The sequence below is a fragment of the Equus quagga genome, chromosome 2, assembly GCF_021613505.1.
Source record: "Equus quagga isolate Etosha38 chromosome 2, UCLA_HA_Equagga_1.0, whole genome shotgun sequence".
Classification (NCBI taxonomy): domain Eukaryota; kingdom Metazoa; phylum Chordata; class Mammalia; order Perissodactyla; family Equidae; genus Equus; species Equus quagga.
Window position 1 is genome coordinate 31,815,224 of NC_060268.1, and position 24,214 is coordinate 31,839,437.

Consider the following 24,214-nt stretch of genomic DNA (forward strand, 5'->3'; position numbering starts at 1 on the left):
CCACCAACAGCTGGAACCCAGGATCTGCACTGGCAGCCAGCCCCAGACTCCATGGCGGTGCAAGATGCTGCCTAGATCCTTGTGGCTCATCCCCATTGCCATGTGCGCTCTCAGAGCTAGCCACTCCAGCTGTGCACCTGCACGCTGCCATCCCAACTACCATCACTGGCCTCCACTGCTGTGTGTGTACCCACAGTAAGACCCTGCAGCCACAGGAGTGCATACTGGCCGGCAGGATCTCCACTGCTGCTAGTGCACCCATAGTTGGACCTGGTCTTTGCTGTTGGCCCTGTCCCTCACCACTACATGTGTGCCTGCAATTGGCTTCTGCCACACAAAGGCACATGCAGCTGGTCCCTGCAGGCAAGTGTGTGCATACCACTGGCTCCAGCCACCACCACTACCTGCACTGGTCCCCAGTTGCTAGACCTAGAATCACGGCTGAGGACCCCGACAGCCCTGGTAGCCACTGAGGACCCCTGACAGCACTTGTCAAGGACTACGCAGTTGTCAATGTTGTGGATCCTTGTGGCCTGAGCTGACAAGACGTTATGCCCCTTCTGGACCCAAAGCTGTCAAACACTCCTGCATTTGGTGCCCTGCACCACTAGACTTGGCGTCATAGCAAGCTTTAGTGTACCTCACCTGAAGGTGGAGGTCTTTCCTTACCCAAGTCAGTCCATAAAGTCTGGAAAAGCTGATTGCTTCTTCAAATGCACAGATACCTCTGCAAGGCTACAGGGATCACAAAGAATAAGGGAAACACGACACCACAAAAGGAGCACAGTAAACTTCTAGTGCCTGACCCCAAAGAAATGGAAATACAGGAATTGCCTGACAAAGAATTGAAAATAATTATTCTAAAGATGCTCAGAGAGCTAAAAGATAACACAAATAAACGATTTAATGATATGAAGAAAACAAAACAACAACAAAAGGAGAAGTTCAACATAGAGATAGAAAACATAAAAAAGAATGAAAAAGAAGTTTTGGAGCTGAAGAATACAGCGACTAATAGAAGAATTCAATGGAGAGCTTCAACAGCACAGTGGACCAAGCAGAAGAATCACTGAACTCAAAGAAAGACCATTTTAAATTCCCCAGTAAGAGGAACAAAAAGAAAAAAAAGTGAAAGGGAATGAAGAAAGCCTACAGGACTTATGGGACACCATTAACAGAAACAATCTACACATCACGGAAGTCCCAGAAGAGAGGAAGAAAGAGGCAGAAAGCTATTTAAAGAAGTAATGGCTGAGAACTTCTCAAACACGGGGAGATATTTGGATATTCAAGTTCATGAAGCTAATAGGTCACTCCGAAATTTCAATCCAAAATAATCTTCTTCAAGACACATTATAATAAAACTGTCTAAAATCAAAGATAAAGAGAATTTTAAAAGCAGCAAGACAAAAAAATTCTCTCATCTAAGGGAACCCCCATAAGGCTACCAGCAGATTTCTCAGCAGAAAGTTTGCAGGTCAGAAGAGAGTGGGATGATACAGTCAAAGTGCTGAAAGAAAAACCTGCCAACCAAGAATATTTTATGCAACCAAGAATATCGGAAATGAAGGTGAAATAAATACTTTCCCAAACAAACAAAAGCTGAGGGAATTCACCACCACTAGATTTGCCTTACAAGAAATGCAGAAAGGAGTTCCTCAAGCTGAAATGAAAGGATGCTAATTAATAACATGAAAACATATGAAATATACAACACACTGTTAAAGATAAGTATATAGTCAGATCCAGAATGGTCTAATACTGTAAGGAAGGAAATAAGAAAGAGCAGAGCAGAAATAAATGAAACAGAATAGAAAACAAAATGATCAACAAAACTAACAGCTGAATTTTTGAAAAGATAAAATTGACAAGCCTTTATTAGACTTATCAAGAAAGGGAGAAAACTCAAATAAAATTATAAATGAAAGAAATGTTACAACTGATACCACACAAATACAAAGGACCATAAAAATGATCTTATTCTTATGAATATTTATATGTCAATAATTGGACAACCTAGAAGAAATGGATAAAATCCTGAAACATACAACCTAGTGAGAATGAATCATGAAGAAATAGAAAATCTGAACAGACCAATAATGAGTAAAGAGATTGAATCAGTAATCAAAAACCTCTCCCCAAAGAAAAGCCTAGGAACAGATGACTTCACAGCTGAATTCTACCAAACATTTCAAGAAGTATTAATACTAACCCTTCTCAAACTCCTCCAAAAAACTGAAGAGGCGGGGACACTTCTAAACTCATTTTATGAGGCCAGCATTACCCTGATACTAAAACCATATAAGGATACTGAAAGAAAACTACAGGCTAATATCCCTGATGAATACAGATGCAAAAATTCTTAACAAAATATAAGCAAACCAAATTCAACAGTCCATTAGAAAGGATCATGCACCATGATCAAGTGGGATTCATACCTGGGATACAAGAATGGTTCAGCACATGCAAATCAATAAATGTGATCTATCACATTAATAGAATGAAAGACAAAAGTCATATGATCATCTCAATAGATACAAAAAAAGCACTTGACGAAATTCAACATCCTTTCATGATAAAGAAATTCTTGACAAATTTGGTATAGAAGGAACATACCTCCACATAATGAAGACCATATATGACAAACCCACAGCTAACATCATGCTCAACAGTGAAAGGCTGAAAGCTTTCCCTCTAAGATGAAGGTCAAGATAAGGGTGCCCCACTCTCACCACTCCTATTCAACATAGTACCAGAAGTCCTAGTCAGAGAAATTAGGCAAGAAAAAGAAATAAAAGGCATCTAAGTCAGAAAGGAAAAAGTAAAATTGTCTCTGTTTGTTGATGACATGATCTTGTATATAGAAAATCCAAGTCTCCACCAAAAATTGTTAGAACTAATAAGCAAGTTCAGTAAAGTTCCAGGATATAAAATAAGCACATAAAAATCAGTTGTGTTTCTATCCACTAACAATGAATTATCTGAAAAAGAAATTTCAAAAAAATCCCATTTACAATAGCATCAAAAACAATAAAATACCTAGGAATAAATTTAACCAAGGATGTGAAATATTTATACATCAAAAACTATAAGACACTGATGAAAGAAAATGAAGAAATGAATAAGTGGAAAAAATCCTATGTTCATGAATCAGAAGAGTTAATACTGTTAAAGCGTCCATACTACCCAAAGCCATCAGTGAATTCAGTGCAATCCCAAGAAAATTCTAATGTCATTTTTCACAGAAATACAAAAAATAATCCTAAAATTTGTATGGCAACACAAAATACCCTGAATAGCCAAAGCAATCTTGAGAAAGAACAAAGCTGAAGGCACTACACTTCCTGATTTCACACTATATTACAAAGCTATAGCAATCAAAACAGTATGGTATTGGCGTAAAAACAGACACATAGACCAATGGAACAGAACTGAGAGACCAGAAACAAACCCACACATAAATGGTCAACTAATACTTGACAAGGAAGCCAAAAATACTCAATGGAGAAAGGATAATTTCTTCAACAAAAGATATTGGGAAAACTGGATATGCACATGCAAAAGAATGAAATTGGACCCTTATCTTACACCACTCACAAAAGTTAACTTGAAATGGAATAAAGACTTAAATGTAAGACTGGAAACTGTAAAATTCCTGGAAGAAGACATAGGGGTAAGCTCCTTGACATTGGTCTTGGTGATGATTTTTTGGATATGACACCAAAAGCATAAGCAACAAATGAAAAAGTCATTAAGTGGGACTACATCAAACTAAAAAGCTTCTGTACAGCTAAAGACACAATCAACAAAATGAAAAGGCGACCTATAGAAGGGGATAACGTACTTGCAAACCATCTATCTGACAAGGAGTTACTATCCAAGATATATAAGGAACTCATACTACTCAATAGCAAAAAATCCCAAATAATCCAATTAAAAAATGGGCAAAGGACCTGAATCTACACTTTTCCAAAGAAGACATGCAAATGGCTAACACGTACATGAAAAGGTGCTCAACATCACTCATCATCAGGGAAATGTAGATCAAAACCACAATGAGATATCACCTCACATCTATTAGAATGGCTATCATCAAAAAGACAAGAGATAAGAATTGCTGGCAAGGATGTGGAGAAAAGGGAGCCCTTGTGTGTCGTTGGTGTACACACACACACACACGGAGAAATATTATTTAGCCATAATAAAGAAGGAGACTCTGCCATTTGCAACAACAAAATGGACCCTGAGGGCATTATGCTAAGTGAAATAAGTCAGACGGAGAAAGACAAATATTGTATGATCTCAGTTATATATAGAATCTAAAAACACTGAACTCATAGAAACAGAGAGCAGGCTGATGGTTACCAGGGGTTGGAGGAGGTAAGGGAGATATTGGTCAAAGGGTACAAACTTTCAGGTATAAGATGAATAAGTAATTGGGGACCAAATGCACAGCATGTTGACAATAGCCAACAATATTGTACTGTATACATGAAAGTTGCTATGAGAATAGAACTTAAATATTCTCACCTAAAAATAACAAAAACAGTAATTACGTAAGGTGAAGAATGTGTTAACTAACCTTATTGTAAAACATTTTGCAATATATATGTGTATCAAATCATCACATTGTACACCTTACATTATGTTACATGTCAATTGTATCTCAACGAAAATGGAAAAAATGTGGTATATTCCACAGCACTTCTCAAACTTATGTGACTCCAAACTCCTTGTTAACATCTACACCAATTAATATTTCCTACAGAAACGTTCCATGGAACACCAGTTCTGGAACGCTGTACAGAGTCATGCTATCTTTTCAATTCCTCCATCTGCCAGGAGGAAACCGCCTGCATAGCAGGTGGAGTGACATGGAGAAACAGAATGCTTTTGAGAGAGTATAAGTTTGGTAAAGTTAACATTGACTGATGCCAAATGTCACAAGAGGCATTGGGGGGAAAAACTCTTTATGCTCCATGGCTGCGAGGTACAGAGGACCGTGGCGGAAGGGTGTCTGTACCAGGCCCTAGCCTTCTGCTGCTCCAGCTGGCTGCACAATCTGGGAACACAGAGGCAAAGGAGAAGGCAGGCTGTGGTGAGAGTTTCATTGGTCCCATTCCATCAGCCTCCTTCCAGAGGGTTAGAGTTCAGAAGACTGCGAGGTCTGGACTATCCGTATTTATGGGACAGGAGTTGGGGAGCTACTGTCTCCCCACGCAGTAGCTGGCTGGAGCCAGGAAGAGAGAATTCATCACCAGAAAAAGAGCAAGACACCTGGCCTGTGCAGCCTGCCCTGCAAGTCGGAGCTTGTAAGGAGCGCTGTGCTGGTGGACAGTCCTGCCCCTGAGCGAGTGGCCCCTGGGCCTTCAGCAGCTTCCCTTACCTTTGTTCAGGGATGGCAGTTTCAAGGGGATGCTGATGATCCCAACCAAGTCTTCGGTGGGGACCAGGGAGCGCAGGATTGACCTGATCCGGATGGCTTCCCCCTTTCCTGTCTGGATAAGCTGCAATGCAGGGTCGGAGAGTAAGATAAAGGAATCTCCCACACCCCTGCTCCACCCACCTCCAAACCTCTGGCAATAAAATGGTTTTCTCTGGGGGGGTGGGTACACTTACTTCTATGTTTCCCTAATTGCTCCAGACACCTGTAGCCACAGGGAAAAAGAAGACCTTTCTCCTGATTTTCTAGAAGACGTGCTACGGAGGGAATAACTCTGACCAAGAAGAGCAACTGGACTCCTTTGCTGGGTTACATCGGTCATGCAGTTCGTGTATTACGTCTCAGCAGTAATTGTGGAGCCTATTGGTGAGTCTCAGTGTGACAGCAACATCAGGAGCTTTCAGTGGCCACGACACAAATGTTGACAACGTGGCCACAATTTCAGACTCCAGAATTCTGCTACACATAGAAATGACTTATGAAGTTCAGTTTCCTAAAAGTTTGACTAACGCTGGGACGTGGGCAGGCAAGAGGGGTGTCGAGTATGTCAGAGTGAACTTGAGCATCTTAGTGGAGTTATCCCGGGACGGATAACCTGATCCGTACAGCCACGGATGGGCCAACCAGCACGGACAGGGGCACGTTCTCCTGCATGTGGGGCAGCAGGTATGCTTCTGGGCTCGGGCCCTCAGCCAGGAACTGAACTGTCACAACCTCGGAATTGAATCTACCCCAGGTCAGCTGGATGGCATGCTGGGCTACAACGCTTGAAGGATCCAGGGAAAGGAGAATGCCTGTGTGCTGATCCTACCTGCCTCCTCTCATTCCTGTGAGCAGAGGGGAGGCTGTCAGTGATCATGGCATCTGCCCCCACTCCCCACACACAGAACAAGGGCCCAGGGGAGGGGATGTTGGGCCAGAGGCGCACTAAGCAAGGGAGAAACGCCTTCCCAGATGGGGCTCTGATGGCTTAGCTATCCCATGCTGCCTGTCTTCCTGAGAACAAGCAAACTGTATAACTTGCTTTCCAAAGTGATGATAGGTAATGAGGGGAACAGACCTCCCCCAAGACTGAAAAACTAGGGTTTTTCTCTGGTTCCCTTTCAAGTTTCCTTTATTTGTTTAAAGGCACAGATGGGTCTATGTGGGTAAAGCTGTTTTATCTCAGTAGGAACAAGAATCCTGAGTTACAAATTCTAATCAGCCTCCCTTTTCAAGATTTAGACCTTCTTCTAGCCACAGTACTTTTAGCCTAGATTCTTCCACGGTTTCCCTTAATACTTGCTGATGGATTTGGAAATAGGCTAGATTGTGTATTTGACAAGACCATGACATACCTGAGGAGAGATGAGAGTGGATGCTTTAATGCAGTGTCTTTCAAACTACAGGTCAAGACCAAATAGTGGGTTGTAAAATCAAGTTAGTGGGTTGTGGCTGGCATTAAAAAGCATGAAATAGATTAGTATAGAATAGAAAATAATAGAGTGCAGTATCTGTAGAAAGGGTAAATTTTGTTTCCAGAATATATATATACCAGGGTGCAAAGTAAATTATACTTCTTACTATGGTCAAAACAATTTTTTTTGTTCAAAAAGTGTGAAAGCCACTACTTTAATGGGTTCTGACTTTCATTAGTATTAAAAAAATACAACACATCCACTGTTAACTTTGCGGTGGCCAAATACACAATCTCATCTATACCAGACAGCACTGTTTATATCAATCCAATCTGCATTATAAGTGCTTTGGGAGATGCTTTGGAATAATCCAAAGGCAGTGAGCTCTGCAGATGGAGGCAGGCAGGCACCTGAGCCCTGAACGAACAAATCAAATAGTTCTTTTAAAGAATTACCAAGTATTTTTTTTAATATAAAAGGCTATCTTTTCTGTTTTCATGTAAGAAGTAATATCTCCTCTCTCACATACGATATGTGAGAACTTATGTGCAATAAGGTCAATCTCTCTCAACCCCCTGCAGAGGTGAAAAAGGGTACAGGAAGAGCACAACTTTTTAGTTCAAAACTGGAAGTCTGAGAAGACATCCCATAAAAATAGAATCATCCTTTTTGAACGTCTGCAAAGCTTACATCTGGGAAATAATCAAAATGAACCATGGGAACAGACTACCTTCCTGGTGCCTAACACCGCGGTCATCAAGAAAAGGTTTTCCACGTGGAGTGCTCTTGTGGCCACAAACAAGAAACAAGTTGGTCACATTTTGACCAAATTGAGGCGCACAGAAACATAATTTTGGGAGGTTTTCAAAACAGAATATGAAGAGGATATGCCTTATTAGTGTCACAGAGAAATCATACAACACAGGGATTTGCGCAGGAGTCACTCCTTAGAAAGCTGTCGAATCAGGCACCAGAGATAGAAACTACTTTTGATGTTAGCTAAAAGGAACTGAGAGAAAGGCATGTTAGCAAATGACAGAGACAGAAGAAGAAATTACATTCAGGAACTCTACAGTGTTCTTGGTTCAAGTCCCTCAAGGTTGCTCTCTGGGAACTCTGTCACTTACGTGCATTTCAGGAGCACAGCGGCCCAGCAGATCTATAAGAGCCGAATAAAAGGACATAATCGCATTGCCCATGTGCACGATCTCGTCATCTTCAGCATCCTCCACGCTGCTGAGAGAGAACCAACACAGGGAGGCGTGACGAAGCCTGGCAGGTGTGGCCATGTTATTACACATGATATGGAAATACCTATTCTGCTTGTCCTGGGAATCACGCATCTTTTCCATTGGATACCTTCTCTGCCTCCAGAAGTTAACAAGGTGGTTTTACTCACAAGCTCAAAGAACTGAAGTATTTGTCTGTGACATTCCTAGGGTCCCATGAACTTTAAGGCATGAGTACTGACATGAGCTGATCCTGCAGACGACACATACTCATGGAACAGCACAGTAATCCCCAAAGCTCTTACCAACCATTCATTTCCTTTTCCTTCCTGAACATTCATTCCCTTTTTCTTCCATTCACAATGGACAAGGAGTCAGGAGGGCCGAGTCCATGCCCTGGCTCTGCTGCTAACAAGCTATCCGACCCTGGGCCTCAGTTTTTCTCATGTTAAATGAGGAAGTTGGGACAGCTTATATTTTGGGTTCTTTCTAACTCTACCAGATCACATACCGGAACTAATGATAAAAAAAAAAAAAGCCAACTGGCTGGAGAGTTACCTCTGCTGGGTTATACCCATCCTCAAGATTCTGGAGTCTAATCTAGAGGCCGTGATAAAAGAAAGGGAATGCTTACAAGACGTGACAAGGGGAAAGTCACAAGGCAAGCCGCTAATGCACCAACTACATCCCTAACCTTTAAATACCAAGATTATGAATGCTGTGGTTTTTCACATTCTGCAGCTCTCTTTTTCACCTCAGGAATCAAATCAAAACACTGTAAGAAGAGGAAGTGGAGGGTACTATCTCTTTTTAAAAGTGAAGTATGAGATGAGACACCAAGGTTTAAAATACTGAAGGGAACTGGCTGGAGTTAGACAATGCCTGTAACCTTGTGGGTCCAGGCCCTTTAGCCTCTAGTACAACTTCCTCCTGTGGTGATGCTGTAGGGAGATGCAGTTGGCTAAAAGAGCTTGCCGACTTCATGATTTCCCAATTGTCCTGAGTGGAGTAGGAGAAATGGAAGTGAGTGAAGGTGATACTGATCTCTAGGCTTAACTGGGAGAGTCAAGACAACAGCATGCTTGACAAAGTGATTTAAAATGTTTTAACCACAACTGTAAAACACCTGTGCGTCCTTTACCAGGGGAAGTTATTGACACTTCCATTATGATCCCTGCACTGACAATATTTGGGAGCTCACCAAGCATATCGGTGCCAGAAGGCAACTCCATTCACTTACACTTCTCTCTTGTATCCCTGAGAGGGGAGGTCGAGGGCTGGGTTCTCAGAGATCTTGATGGCGCCCTGCATGGCTGCCAACAGACCGTTTCCCCCTTCACCCCGCAGCGCCGGGCCAAAGCACTCTGGGCGTCTGATGAGCAGCTTGACCACGACACTAGCATTCTCTTCCACACTTTCACCTAAGGAAAAGAGCCATTGTTACCTTCTCATTGGAAAGGACAACCCCAGAATTTATTGCTAACTGACGAGGCTAGAAGAACAGTATTTGATTGAGCTTGTCACTCACTCTTAGCTGGTAACAGTGATGGAGACAAAGGTGAGCTTTGATAAATTAGGTCAGAATCCACTTACTCGAAGAACTACAATTAACCAATATAGAACAGAATCTTACTTTTCAGTTCAGGATTTTGTGCAGCTCAGATTATTTCATTATATTTAGGTCCTCAGAGGGCAAGAAATACACTACGGAGTCTGCCACAGATTACTGACTAATTCACAAGTGACAGAGAATAAAAGAACTTTACATCTTTAGTAACTCCATGACTGGTGCTTAAAAGGTATTTCCTTCCTTCCTTTAACTTCCTTAAAAGTTAAAATGGTAACTTGAGCTGGTGTGCCTCAATTAACATCTGGAGAAGTGACATGTTAGCTCCTGAGCTGTATCCTCACAGAGTCGAATACACGCCCCAGAACAACCAGGTTTGTGTGGATGTACCTGAGGGTATTTCTGAAATCATTTATCCAGGTGAAAACCTACTTGGTAAAGTTGTCTTAGTTATTCCTAAAATAGCTCTGTAGAAAGTTAAGGTTGGAGAATTGTATTCTGCTGGTGTTTCTCTTTGGAAGAACCACAGACAACTAAGACAGGGTATTATTTCCTGAAGAAGTGATTAAGCAGGGGAACTGTCACATGTAGACAGGGATAGCCAATGCCTGTCAGAGCCAAGACTTCGAGTCAAAAGCAGTTTTACCGCTTGTTTAAACAACTTCATAAAACAAACTTTGTCTCAGATGAAATCTTAATTTGTGTCTGAGAACTTATTCCTGGACTAAGACTCAAAGACAAGACTTTTTTAATATTGTCTACTGGATGAAGTCTGAAGAAAAACTTTTCTACGAAATCATTAGATATTTCTTGGAGGATTCAGCTATATAATAGAGGATGCATCCTGATAAACTGTTGTATTAATTACTTACTCTTGTGTAAAAAATTACCTCACATCTTAGCAGTCTAAGATAATAAATATTCATTATCTCAGTTTCTGTAGGTCAGGAAGTTGAGAGTGATTAAGCTAAGTGGTCCCGGGCTGGGAGCTCCTGTGAGGTTGCAGTCAAAACGTCAGCCAGGGTTGCAGTCTTTTGAAGGCTTGACTGGAAATGGAGTATTAGCTTCCTTGCTCAATCGCATGGCTGTTGGCTAGAGGCCTCAGTTCCTTACCACGTGACCTCTCCATAGGTCAGCTTGAGTGTTCTCATGACATGGTAGCGGGCTTCCCACAGAGTCAATGATCCAAGAGGGAGTGTAAGGCAGAAGCTGTGATCCCTTTTACAACGTGTCACACACTGTCACTTCTGCCATAGCCTATTCATAAGAAGTGATTCACTGAGTCCAGCTCACACTCAAAGGGAGAAGATTCAGGCTCCAACTTTTGGAGGGAAGGAGCATTGAAGAATACAGATGTATTTTAAAACCATCACAGGAGTTTAAGTTTTGTTTAATGAACATTCTTATGAGTCAACTTAGAAGTGCTGTCAGTAGAGCACTAGAATGGGAACTCAGAAAACCTGGCTTGCTATTATAGCTTTTTAGCAAATCACTGTGTGAGTGTGCATGCTGCACAACCTCATTGGGCCTCATTTGCCCTGTTGACATATTCATGCCTCTTCCAGATTTCGAGTGAGTCTATTAGTCTAAACCATACGCAGAGATTTCTCTCATCGTGTCCAGAAGATCAGAGGGCTGAGCTTGCTGTCTGAATGCTTGAAATTAACTTGTCCTCATCTATCACACAAACTCATACTCGAACACAAGACATGTCTCACAGCACTGGAGAGCCTGCCCTATGTCAAAGCCATAGTCCTGGTCTAGAGCTTGGCCTGTTGGCATCCTTTTTTAGCCCTCAACCTTTTGCACTGCAGGTAAAATTCAAGATTATGAATACATACCACTGTAAGTTTTAAAATTGTGTAACTTAATTCAGAAAAATTTTCATTAAACTGAGTTCACATAGCCCATCAGCATACATTCACTGTTTTATAGCTAAATCCTTTAAGGAGACTAAAACTTTTGTAAAGAAGCTTGCCTTCAAGTTTCATCTAATGAAGAACATCAAAAAAGAATTTGTTTTTATTAAACCAGAATCCATGTGAAGAAAATTCTCAGGAGATGCTAAAAGGGTAAAATAATTAAAATAATGGTGTGGTGGAAAGAGTCAATGAAGAGAGAAACCAAAGAGAGGTGAAGTGACATTGTGCAGTTTGTAGAAGAGCTTAGATAAAGTGATGATGCTAAGTCCTAGGCCCATGCTTTCCTATCAGTTGAACCTAGCATTTATACCTGATAAGAGTTTAACCAAAGCAGAGACACTTAAAGAAAAGCAATAGGAAAATCAATACATTTGAAAGCAAATATGCTTAACCATAGATATAACTCAAAGTTCACTAGTTTTAAATGCTGACCTCCAAAATTTATCAGGTAGCACAAACATCTACCTTCCCAGCTGTCATTTTTCACTTCAAGGATAATGAAGCTAAAATTTTGAAATTTTAAGTGTCAAAATTGGAGAAAAAACAACCCTGTTAATCAAGTTTATTTAAATATTATTCTCTGATTCTTTCAGTTGTCATAATGGAAACACTCGTGGGTCAGCCAGAGTCTTTACCAGCATGCTGACTTCAACACAGCTCTTCCCACAGTGCTGGGTGCCATGGAGTTCAATGCGACATGGATCACAATATGCAACAGAATGGGAAAAACCAGACTATAAGTTCTGTATTGAGTTTGCTATTGAAATTTATTTGCCAAATTAGCCTTATTTTATCTGAAGCTCAGTTCTTCAGATCTAAGCTAATTAGGTTGGCTGCTACAACTGATCCAGGAAGCCATCCTTGATTACTGAATTGCGGACATTTGTGGGGGATGCAGAGGGCACCCTGCAAGAGGAAGGAACTGAAGAGCAACTGTTGCTGCTAATTAGAGGGGGGACCGAGGAAAAGAATTTCCCAAGGCTTCACAAAGAGAAGACGGCATGAATTAGCAGAGAGAGAACATTCTCTTCTTAATTATCTGTAGCTCAGGAAGCTGGACTGCCAGCCAAATCCACTGGGGAAAGCTGAATATTGACCTTGAAGGTATATTTTTTTTTTGTAAGGAAGATTGTCACTGAGCTAATATCTGTGCCAATCTTCCTCTATTTTATGTGGGGTGCCACCACAGTGTGGCTTGATGAGTGGTGCTAGGTCTGCGCCCGGGATCTGACCCTGCAAACCTTGGGCTGCCCAAGCCGAGTGTGCAAACTTAACCACTATGCCACTGGGCCAGCTCCTTGAGGGAACTTTTCAAGGGAGAGAGAGATCTGAGGTAAACTAGTTTTGCCCAAGGGCTTACAACAATGTTTTTGCTCGAGTTCCAAGACGAATCATGAGCTTAATAACAGTGTGAATCTTCACAGTGCCTTTCCTCAAAGGCTCTCAACACTGTCTTCACATTACTACCTTCTTTTGAACATTCCTGAGAAGTTGGATGGAAAGGCAATGATTCTCCCCATTTCACCCTGAAGAAGTCACTCTCACCACAGGGATGATTAGTAGGGATGTAATGATCTTACCTTCAGCCCACCGCTTTTCTTTCTGTCTATATTCTGACTGGGTCCCGGTTTTAAGTTCCTTTGCTGGAATGCTCTTTTCCTTCTCATTCCTCTTACATAACTCTTGACCTACGTAATTCCACTTCATCCTTGAGGACCGGCTTACACTAGGAGGCTCCAGAAGATCTGGTCCTCTCAAACACCCCATACTCTTTCTTTAAGCATTGAACACAAGTCTAATTAAAGAATTGTTTGTATCCATTTGTATTTTCCTCAGTAGACTGTGTATTTAATAAGAACGGGATTTTACGTTTGAGTTATCTAACCTTGTATGCTCAAGCATCTTTTTAACATCAAGTTAGAAGTTTGAGATGATTGAATGGAAAGCTGAGGGTGACTAACCATCATTGTGTTACCAGACCAATTATCAGCCATTGTTTCCAACAGCCTGGGTTGTCCATTTCCTCAGATTGTAAATTTGAGAATAAGAACAACATCTTACATTTTAATCCTAGCCATCCTCCCCTTCAGTACCACTCACACTGAAGAATGGTTATTACACCTTTTTTGTCTCTAAAAACCTGAATACATGGACAGAAATGAACCAGCTGATTCTTTTTTTTTTTTCCCCTGAGGAAGATTAGTTCTGAGCTAACTACTGCCAGTCCTCCTCTTTTTGCTGAGGAAGCCTGACCCTGAGCTAACATCCGTGCCCATCTTCCTTTACTTTATATGTGGGATGCCTACCACAGCATGGAGTGCCAAGCAGTGCCATGTCCACACCCGGGATCCAAACCGGCGAACCCTGGGCCACTGAGAAGCGGAATGTGTGCACTTAACTGCTGCGCCACCGGGCCGGCCTCCAGCTGATTCTTTTAAGCATCTATATCTACTATGCCCTTCAAATGCTACTTTGTCCTCTTGACCCTAAAAGATTTTTTTCCAGCTTTATGAGATATAATTGACATATCCTAGCAGATTTATGTCTCCCAGCTCAAGGGCTCATCAGTATGGTCTCCCCATACTACCCTGGTAAACTATGTCCATTTCCTTCTTCAAGATGTCACTCAACACTTGCCTTTTTCTGGAGGCATTCTGAGATTCACTCTACAGATTCCAATGAGCACTGTCATTTTTGGCACGCCAACAGTCACATGTGTCAATCTGTAGGTAGGTGTGTTTGATTACAGAGTTTTTAGTAATTATTCCATTTATGTTTCTGATAATTCTATTAGGTTGGCTCTCTTTTCTGCTTTGATTTGTAAGTGACTTCAGGGCAGAACTTTTAGAGCATGTCTCCTGTCACTTCTCATAGCCCCTCATATACTCCTCATACATCACATGATAGATGCCCCAGTTATGGCCACTGATGATAAATCTGCCCAGGGAAACAGACTCAGCAAAGCCAGGAGATATCATGTCCCTCACAATTAAGTTTGTAGCGTGGGGGAGACATCACCAAAACACCCTACGCACTCAAAGGAAGCACAGAATAACTTTTCCCTTCTTCTTGTGGATTGGTAAGAAATCTCTTCCTTCTTGGAATCTACATTAAGAAGGAATTAATCAGACACCCTGACACATTTGTGTCTAGACTGGCTACAGAGTTTGCAACTGCTGGGTAAATAGAAACTTCTCAACTTCTATTCAACTCTTCAAGAGTTAAACACAACTCAAGGCTTCCCCAGCAAGTGAATAAAAATGAAGTGGAGAAAATTATATGCTTTAAGAAGTTCTTTTAAAAACAAATCTTGTTTAAGAAGATTTAATACAAACATTAAGAGAGACTAGTAAAATAATGTTTCCCATTCTATTATTTTGATATAGCAGGAGCTTTTAATTTGGCTTTTAAAAATGTTTTTTAAAAAGCATCAGCACCAAACAGTTATTAAATAATGTCACAATTTCTGATGAGCTCAAAGGAAAAAATGCTCTTTCTCCTTGTTCATTAGGGAGACAGTGCTGCCAAGGCAATCCTGTATAATGGTGTGAGTAAGGTTTGGCCTCTGAAGCCAAATTACTCCAGTTCAAATTCTGGCATTATATCCTATGAACTGTGTGATTCTGGGCAAGGTACTCAATCCCTCTAATCATCAGGGTCTTCATCTTAAAGTGAGGAAGATAACTGTACCTATCTCATTGGATTGTTGTATAATGTAAGTAAGTTAATACATATAGAAGTGCTTCACACAGTGCCTGGCACAAGGTAAATGCTGAGTAAGTGTTAGCTGTTATCATCACTACCATCATCCTCATCACCCACAATCACCACCTCCATCATCACTCATCACCACCCACGACAGTCACTCCTACAACCCACTATGACCATCCACCACCTAATCATCATATCCCACCATCACCATCATCATCCACTATGACCACGCCCACCATCACTACCCACAACTATCACCACACCTACCATCACTAACCACACTGATCACCCTCCAAACCCACTATGTCTACCACTCAACCGTCATATCCTATCATCACTATCATCATCAGTACCACCCCCCATCACCCACCATGACCACTCCCATCATCTACCATTGATCACCTATAACACCTTTATCTTTTACTGCTGAACCAAGGCCATGAAGGAGGCCAGCCAGGAAGTCCTTTCAATTACCTCTTGGACATGAAAACTTATAAAGGGGTTTGAGATACCAAGGAATATATTTATAGTCTTCCTATTTCAAATACCCTAATATTCTTGCAAGGATCATGAACAACAATGACAAGTAACATGACTGCAGGCTTGCTATGTGTCTGGCACTGTGCCAGTCTAAGTCTCCCATGGATTATTTAAGCCTCACAACAACACTGTGAGGTCTGCACTATTATTATCTCTGTTTTATATATATAAAAAAACTGAGGCTAGGAAAGTTTTAATAACTTGCCTAAATTCACAAAGCTGGTAAGGGGTAGAGCCATATTTGAACCCAAGATACTCCATTTTTCAGCCCCAACTTCCATATCACTCTGCTGTAATTAGCTATTCTTTCTCCTCCTTTAGGTATTCAACAAGATTCTTCTTCTTCTTTTTTTTTTTTTTGGCTGAAGAATATTGGCCCTGAGCTAACATCTGTTGCAATCCTCCTCTTTTTGCTTGAGGAAGATTGGCCCTGGGCTAACATCTGTTCCAATCTTCCTTTATTTTGTATGTGGGTTCCCACCACAGCATGGCTTGGTGAGTGGTATAGGTCCATGCTCAGGATCTGAACCCACAAACGTAGGCTACTGAAGCAGAGCGTGCTGATCTTAACCACTACGCCATCCAGCTGGCCCCTTCAACAGGACTCTAACTTTGTGTTTTTCGTACTCTCCATAACTCCTTTTCATGCTCTTCCCTGTGAAAGTCAACCCCACTATTTCAACTACAGATGACCTGCAAGTCTATTCAGTCCCAATCTTTTGACTTGGTATAATTCAGAAACTTCTTGTCCTAACCTGGGCACAGAAGTTCCCAGTAGTTCCCAATAGTCTCTCTTCTGACAGAAAGGGTCTCCAGTTCTCCACACAATGAATTAAGACTAAACTTTTCAGTTTGGCATTTATGTCCTCCCCCTTATAGCTGCCTGGCTCCCTTCTACACCTCATCTCTTACCACTGTCATCCATGTATCCATCCTCCAACTTACAGATCACTGTGTTTCCTGAGCATAGCACACTCTAGTCTTCACACCACTGCTCATGCTGTTTCCCAACTGGATCACCTCTCCTGCACCCCTGCATCTGCAAATGTGGCCCTTCAAAGCTCATCTCTAACATCACCTCCTCCATGAGGCCTTTTCCGATCTCCTCAACAGGATGTGAGCTTCCCTCAGGAAGCCCTCCAGCACGCTTTCCCTGCCTTACTCCACTTATTACAGTGACTTGTATCCACGTCTACTCCCCTTACTAGACTGTAAATTCCTTGAAAGCAGAAGCTAATATGATTTGCCAAAACCAAATACGGTCTTTATAATATAGAGACACAATTAACATTAAATTAAAATGCACATATATTGCTACTGATGGGCCAATTTGCTGGAGCTTGTTGCATTATGAAACTGCACTGTAGAGAATATGTTAAAAGGCATAAAACAACTGGAAAGCAAAACGGTGGACCAATCATTTTGGTCCAGAGTTTATTTCAATATGGTTGTACCTCACCAGCATAAGCAAGTGCTGGAATTCAGGCAATCCATACAGGAGTACAGCAAGTGGATTTCTTTCCCTTCCTAACCCACATAGACAGTTCCACTAAATGACTCCTAAAGCTCTTGCTCTTGACTGTGAAGATGGCCAAGATGAATAAATTGGTCCTGTCTTGATCTGGTTTGTGTCATACAATCTATTTACATAATTTGGGGAGACTTATGAATCCTTAAAATCCACTTTGCAAAAAATTTTCTGTATTACTACAGTAACTCCTCATTAATTCTGGACATGCAATCATTTGGATTCAAGTGGAACAGACTAGTACAGTATACTCTGAAACTGGTCAGCAAGGAAGACAATGGAGCCTCGCAAAGCTGGTGGTGACCAGATAGAGCAACAGTGAGGAATACACAGAACAAAGCAGAAGACACTGATTAAGCATCAGGCTGGATGAGTCCCAGGAGAACACAACACAGACATCTTGAGGTCTGTGCCCTGTCAGGAAAGTGGAAAAACCTGGACAACGGAAATCATCAAAATATTAACAATAGAGTGTACTAGGTGTAGGAAAGTAAGCGGTTGGGGTGAAGGGAGATAAGAAAAGCTCATGGGAATGTAATGATCACATCGTGTCATTATTGTAAGGGAAATTCTCACACTCAGAACAACTGGGGTGATTGCTTATTAGTGGCAATCCCTCTTTGCAATCACTGAACCCACCCAGCTGGACTTGTTAGCCTGGAACTCCAAACTGCGAGAAGGGAGAGGATCATATCTATAATGTAAATACAAGTGAATTAGTATTCTAACAGGATCTTGACAGACAAGGTACATTTGCAAGAAGGTAGTCCACTTATTTTACACCATACTCAGCACATTGTACTAGTGCAGCTAAAGGAATTTTTAGACTTAGAAATCACTATAAATGGGAGGTGACTGGTATTAAACAGAATATATTTTTAGGGTTGCTATAGCAATTTTTTTCTCCTGGGAGTTTAGTCATGTTTTACAGCCGTTCAGTTATACTTGATTTTTATTCCTTCACTCACCCACCCACCCATCCATCCATCCATCCATCTATCCATCCATTGAACAGTCTAAGGATCTGGAGACACATCTGCATTTAATTCTGTGAAATAGGTGAGATGAAGATATTAATAAGGCCCCTCTTTTACTGATAGGAGAAGAGGTACAGAGAGGTGACAAGCCAAGCCCATGCAGTGAGTTTCTGGCTGGATCTGGTCCTCCAGCTCAGAACTCTGTCCATTGGATCCCACTCTTGATCTCTGTCTAGGCTGACTCTCCCTGAGATTTTTCTTCCAGCTGCCACCTACCTGTAGAATCTATCATATTTATGAATAGGAAGTAATGCAAAGGATCTCCTTTTCCTTGTATGTACCCACGATTGTGCCATCCTGGGTCTGAACGGCATGGAAAACTTGGGACTTACTGTTCACGAAGACGGTAAACCTCAGGAAGGACAGGTAGCGCTCCCCTTCAATGGGGTTCCAGCCGACGTCAGGGTATCCTTTGGCCAGAAGCATGGGGCAGCTCTGCAGGCCACAGCCTGCCAAGTAGGTCACCACCTGCCAAGAACAGTACAAAAGTAAGTGCCTAAGCTTTTTGTGAGATAGCTGTAAGGCCTACAAAATTCTAGGAACTGAAGGGCTTTCATTTCCCTAGAAGCTAGAGAGAGCCCAAGACTTTTAAAGTTAATAATTCAGTAGGTTTGAGACCACAACCTCCAATTCATTTTTGTTTCCAAGTAATCAACAAGAGTGATTATCACGGTTATGTAGGAATACGTCATGAGCTGTCAGTTCCCTGGTTGTCTCTGTTCTGGCAAGAGGGAGCTGTCATTTAAAAATGGGCCTAACTAGGGGGCATCTGGAAGATAACAGTGGATCTGGGTGGGTCATGTTCATTTGGTTATGGTATTTCAAGTGTCTGGTTGACTCTGAGTGGGCCCTTGACCCACCAGGGGTCGCTACCAAGTTCTGCATCAACAGCCATTGTCCCAAGTCAAAAGCCAAGATGGTAAGGTTGGGGTGGCTAGTGAGGAGGCCACAGGCAGTTAAGGACTAGGATCGGTAGTGTTTGCTTTGCTTCTAGATTACCAGACACTTATGAGCTCTGTGTAGAATCTGCCTACTTTTTAGAAGGTGTCAGGCAAAAAGTCTGGCAAATAGACCTTTGCTTGCAATGTGGTTGTTATTCTAATCTAGCCTTTGATATTTTCTGTAAATAGGGAGAAGAGGAGAATCCATTGTGGTGCAAAGTCCTCAAAGTCAGGAATGGTGTCTTTTTCAGTTTTTTAATCCCCAGGGCCTGGAACATAGTAGGTGTCAATAGATGTTTGTCAAATGAATCAGGAATTTGCTCATGTCAAATACCCTAAGTCATTTTGCAAGAATAATGAATCTAAGTCAAAACTCAGTAAGAAACTATCATCACACTTTTTCCTTCTTAAAACAATAAGGATACTATTCTGCTTGGAGATTAGATTTGGTTTGGCCTCAGGAATGTTGAGAAAAACATCAATAAAGGCAGGAATTAGGCAGAGTTTTCGGGTTACAGGTACAGGGCATTTTACTGGCCAATAAAATAAATGCCCGTGTGTGTGTGTGTGTGTGTGTGTGGTTGTTCAATCTTAAGGGACCTAGTTTCTGTTGTGATCAATAGAAGGGAGGAACTGCAGCATTCACCCGTGCTTCTCTTTCTCTCCAGGAACCAAACCTGGGTAATTTATCAACATTGGTCTGCATAAAGTCTGTGCGCTGTGCTGAGCCCCCAGAACCACTTGAAAAGGGGCAGCAAACCTCATCATCCCCTTTACAGATTTCCCTAAGGCCCCTTTTCTCCCCTCTCCCAGCCTCCACTTACCATATCTTGCATCTTCCAAGGAAGGCTTGGGGTCTTTGTTGAGTAGCGTCATTTCAAAATATAAACTGGGGCTGAGGATGGGTAATGAGTTTTAAACCTTGCGGCTCTGTCTTGTTGTAAGAGAACCATAGCTACTTTTTTATACAGAAATTGATTATCATCTCACCACCTAAAACACCGAGTTATTTACTGATGTTTAAATGTATGAATAACAGAGTTTGTCTGAAATATGTCCCACTAGAGGCAGAGATCATGAATACACATGGCATTTGTGGAACAGCTATCACACAGTTTACTGCTGGGGGGCACAGCATTTGTGACTGTGTGTGTGGGGGGCTTGTCTTGTTTATGTTCAGATCTTATTGAAACCAGGATGTGTTTTCTAAAACACATTGTATCCTGCTGCTCCTCTGCTTAAAGCCATCCAGTGGTTTCTATCACTCTTGACTCTAGAATGAGGTCCTATAACAGGCAAGAGCACGGTCTTTGGAGCTAAACTCTTTGGAATCCTGGTTCTGACACTTACAAACGCCACGATGCTGAGGATGTTACCTAATCTCTCTATGCCTCAGTTTCCTCTCCTATAACTGAAGACACTAATAAAAAGGTGTGTTCTGAGGGCCATGGGAGTTAATTCAAAGTGGGACCTGGCACATGGTGATTCTGTAGGAGTATGAACTCTATGATTAATAGTAATAGAAGCATGAAGTCCAATTCCTACTGCTCATCCTTGTTTCTCACCACTCCCCCAGCTCTCTGATATCCAGTCATAGCCAGCTTTCTGATTCTCAAGCACACCATGCTCTCCTCTGAACCTCAGTCATTCTTGGCACACTCTTCCCAACTCAGTGGCTGATCAGCTTCTATTCACCCCTTGGATCATCTCTTTTCTGAGTTACCCTCCAGATCCCATGTCAGGGTTAGGTGCTCCCAAAGCCACTACACAGTGGATGACCTCTTACTTGTCCCCCGTTCCCTCCACTAGCCTGCTCTTCTCCAGGCTCAGAAAGTACATTACTAATTTTGTCAGCCGTTCAGTCAAGGATCTAGCTCCCAGATGGGACACGAAAGAGATGGAGGTGAATTAGCCCCCAGTCATCACCACCACCAGACATACAGTTCACAATCCTAATATGTCTGTTGTGTCTCATTTGTACATGGAGAGGACATGTGTGGGCATTCTTTACCTGTATACTGATTATATAGTTTTCTGTCATATCTTTGTTTAGTATGTAAACTTAAAAATTGGATGACACTGAACCATATTAGGAACCATAGGTCCCTGGTAGTATTCCATGTAGACCAATGAGGCTGGGCCTCCACATACAAAGAGCACAAATGTCTGTCCACATATCTACGTCTACGAAGTTGGCTCTCCCTGCCCACAGGAGAGGCTATGGTCCTAATTATCATACTGCTGCCAGTTACTCACTTTCGATGACATTTCCTTCGAACACTAAAGAGGCTCTGATGGAAACCCAGCCTTTGGTCTGTTTCTGCTCGGCTTGGCTGCATGATAAGCAGGAGAGAACAAACACATTGCCTCTCCAGGGCCAGTTACCTTCTCAAGGTCTGGTTCCTCTAAGCCCAGAGCTAACTCGTTGTTGTCCATCACAGAGGAAGCTGCCACATCCAGCGGGGTGAATCCCCTCATCGATGGGGACGCTGAAGGAGGAGGAGAGAAGGAGACTTTGAGAAAGGGACCAAAAGGCTACTGAGCTCTGAGCTGAGATTGCAGTGCACATAAATGACCAGAAGAGGGCAGCAGACACACTAAACCTGGGTCACATCGCTGTTGTTCCAGGGGCTACCTGGCCAAGTTAAGAACAGCTCTATTTGCTACCCTCCCTCCCCACACGCATTAGTGATTGTGAATATGGATGAAGTTAGAAAATCAGTTCATAGGATCTGCTGTGACCATGTATTTTCACCTGTTTTTCTAAGATGAAACTTCTTGAGGCCTCCATTTGGTGATCACTCAAAAGACTCACACAGATGTCACTTGACTAACTAAGCTCAAATGACTTGGCCATTTCTGGGGCCACAACCTAGAGTGTAAAAATAGCCTCACACAGCATTAGCTCATATAGTTACATCAGGTCACCAATGTTGTCTTTGATTTTCTTTTGTTTGGTACTTAGGCTAGAATGAAGAAAAACTTCAGGTGGCATTTTACAAAAAGGTTGGCAGCCTGAGGTTGCATTTGGTAAATAGGAAACCTGAGATGTGAGATTTCACGTGCACGCACACATTTGCATCTTCCACAGATTCAGTTGGTTTACATTCAGAACCATGAGTGAGGTATATGTGTTGCGTTGCTTTTCTAGTGGTGGTGATCAATTTACACTGTTTATCCACAGTTGCTCTTGGCCAGTCTGCCGTGTGGCTATGGCCAGCACTGGCTGGTTGGCTGATGGGACAGGCACACAGCCTGCAGCCAGCCTGCCAAGAAGGGATTGGATCCGTGACCTTGGTCTCATTAGCACTGCTCCCTGGTCAGCTGAGTGGGCTGGGAGGAGCTGTGTCCCCAGACTATATCCGCAATCTGAGGCAGCATTTCACAAACCATGAGCCATAAATAAATATTGTCCCCATAAATCTTGGTCCTAAGAGAGACAAGGTAAGTCTATGTGACTATGCCAACACAAATCTGTCACCAGTGCTTGTTGGTAGCAACATCTCTACTTAAGTTGGAGAGCGGAGACATGGTATCATGATTTCACTTGTTTTTAGATCAGGAAGGGTTCCTTCTTATATCTAAAAATACACGTGGCTTCTTTCCCTTTCCCTCCTAAGTGCTCAGTAGGGGAAGTGTAACCTCTAAGCCCAAATGAGGAAGTTATAAGACGACATACCTAGGCCAACACTGCTATTCTCCAGCAGGTAACTTAGATGCTCAAACATGGCCTTCTGATTTTGCCGGCTAATTCGACAGAAATAACAAAGGAAGCGGCAACAGCTAGCAACCATCTTTGGAAAAGCAATCTGTAGGGAGAAGTGGCAAGTGTCAAGGAAAGGAATCTATCATGAGACCCTTCTGGAATTTCTGACTTCAAAGAGTCTTAGGTTGAAGTCTTGCAAGCTGTGAAGTTTGGAAGATGAATTTTCCCCTTACTTCCAGTATATTCTAAGACTTATTCACAGGAATGGAAACCTAAGACAAGGCTTCCAAATTACTGAGAGCTAATTATAGTTCCTGAAATATCTTTTCTTTCAAAGGAAACAGACGTCAAATAAGAAACCCAGGCATCCTCAGACATCACGTGAAATTGCATTATTCTACATCAGACTATTGTTTCCGACTAGGAAGGGAGTGGACAGAACTCTGATGGGAAATTTCAGAAAGGGGCATGGGTGATCACAGACAAACAAGGCCCAGCAGTGTATCAAACCGGAGTCCTCTGGGTAAAGGCTGGCCCCTGTTGTTGTGGAAGCCCAGAGAGCATACCCCTCTCAGACAGGGCGCCTTCCCTGATTACTTCTGTCCTTGATAATTGCTCTCCTGTGGCCTCCTATGGCACTTGTAAACTGATTCTTACAATTTAGCCCTGAGATGCCATCTTGTATTACTGTTGATTGCACTTGGCTTCTCTGCTTAACAAAGTAATTAGCATCTCCAGGGTCTGGCCACGTCTTATTTTTGATTCAATAATGCTCAATACCTAGTGGCAGTGTTAACCTTGCTCAGGATCCTAGAAAGTCCTTGGTTTCCCCCTTTAGAATCATGGAAGGTGCTCTAAGAAACCTAAAGTCTACCTGCCTGCTGAGGTATCCAGACATTTGCCAAAGGATCTTCTAGAAAGAGTCCATTTTCCCGAGAGATCAGAAGGAAGCGGGTGAGAAGGAATGCGAGCTTGGCTTCTGTTCTTCCTTCACATGCCCACCTGTCAATACTGGTGGAGCTGCTTTGGAAATCACTCATTCCTAGGACCCTGGCACTCTGGAATTTCCAACATCTGAAAACAAACCCCATCTACTGCCTTCAGAAGCTATCTAACTCTGAGCAGGACCCCAGGCAAGTTGGGATAAATGCCCATTGGGACCTCTCCTCACTCCTTTCGCTTTGCCAGCAAGA

The 24,214-nt window shown here is 42.2% G+C and overlaps 1 protein-coding gene across 9 annotated transcripts in view; it reads right to left on the reverse strand.

Moving 5' to 3' along the window:
• Window positions 1-24,214, reverse strand: part of RYR3 (ryanodine receptor 3) — a 484,984-nt gene that overhangs the window by 113,198 nt on the left and 347,572 nt on the right. For 7 of the 9 annotated variants that reach the window (XM_046653249.1, XM_046653244.1, XM_046653243.1 and 4 more), the window contains exons 41-46: window positions 22,995-23,124; window positions 21,701-21,804; window positions 18,707-18,842; window positions 9,310-9,490; window positions 7,968-8,076; window positions 5,387-5,507 (exon numbers count right to left, since the gene is read on the reverse strand). In XM_046653249.1, coding sequence (XP_046509205.1) covers window positions 5,387-5,507; window positions 7,968-8,076; window positions 9,310-9,490; window positions 18,707-18,842; window positions 21,701-21,804; window positions 22,995-23,124 — 781 coding nt within the window. The remainder of the gene's footprint in view (window positions 1-5,386; window positions 5,508-7,967; window positions 8,077-9,309; window positions 9,491-18,706; window positions 18,843-21,700; window positions 21,805-22,994; window positions 23,125-24,214) is intronic. The other 2 variants (XM_046653250.1, XM_046653245.1) reach the window with 1 other exon arrangement.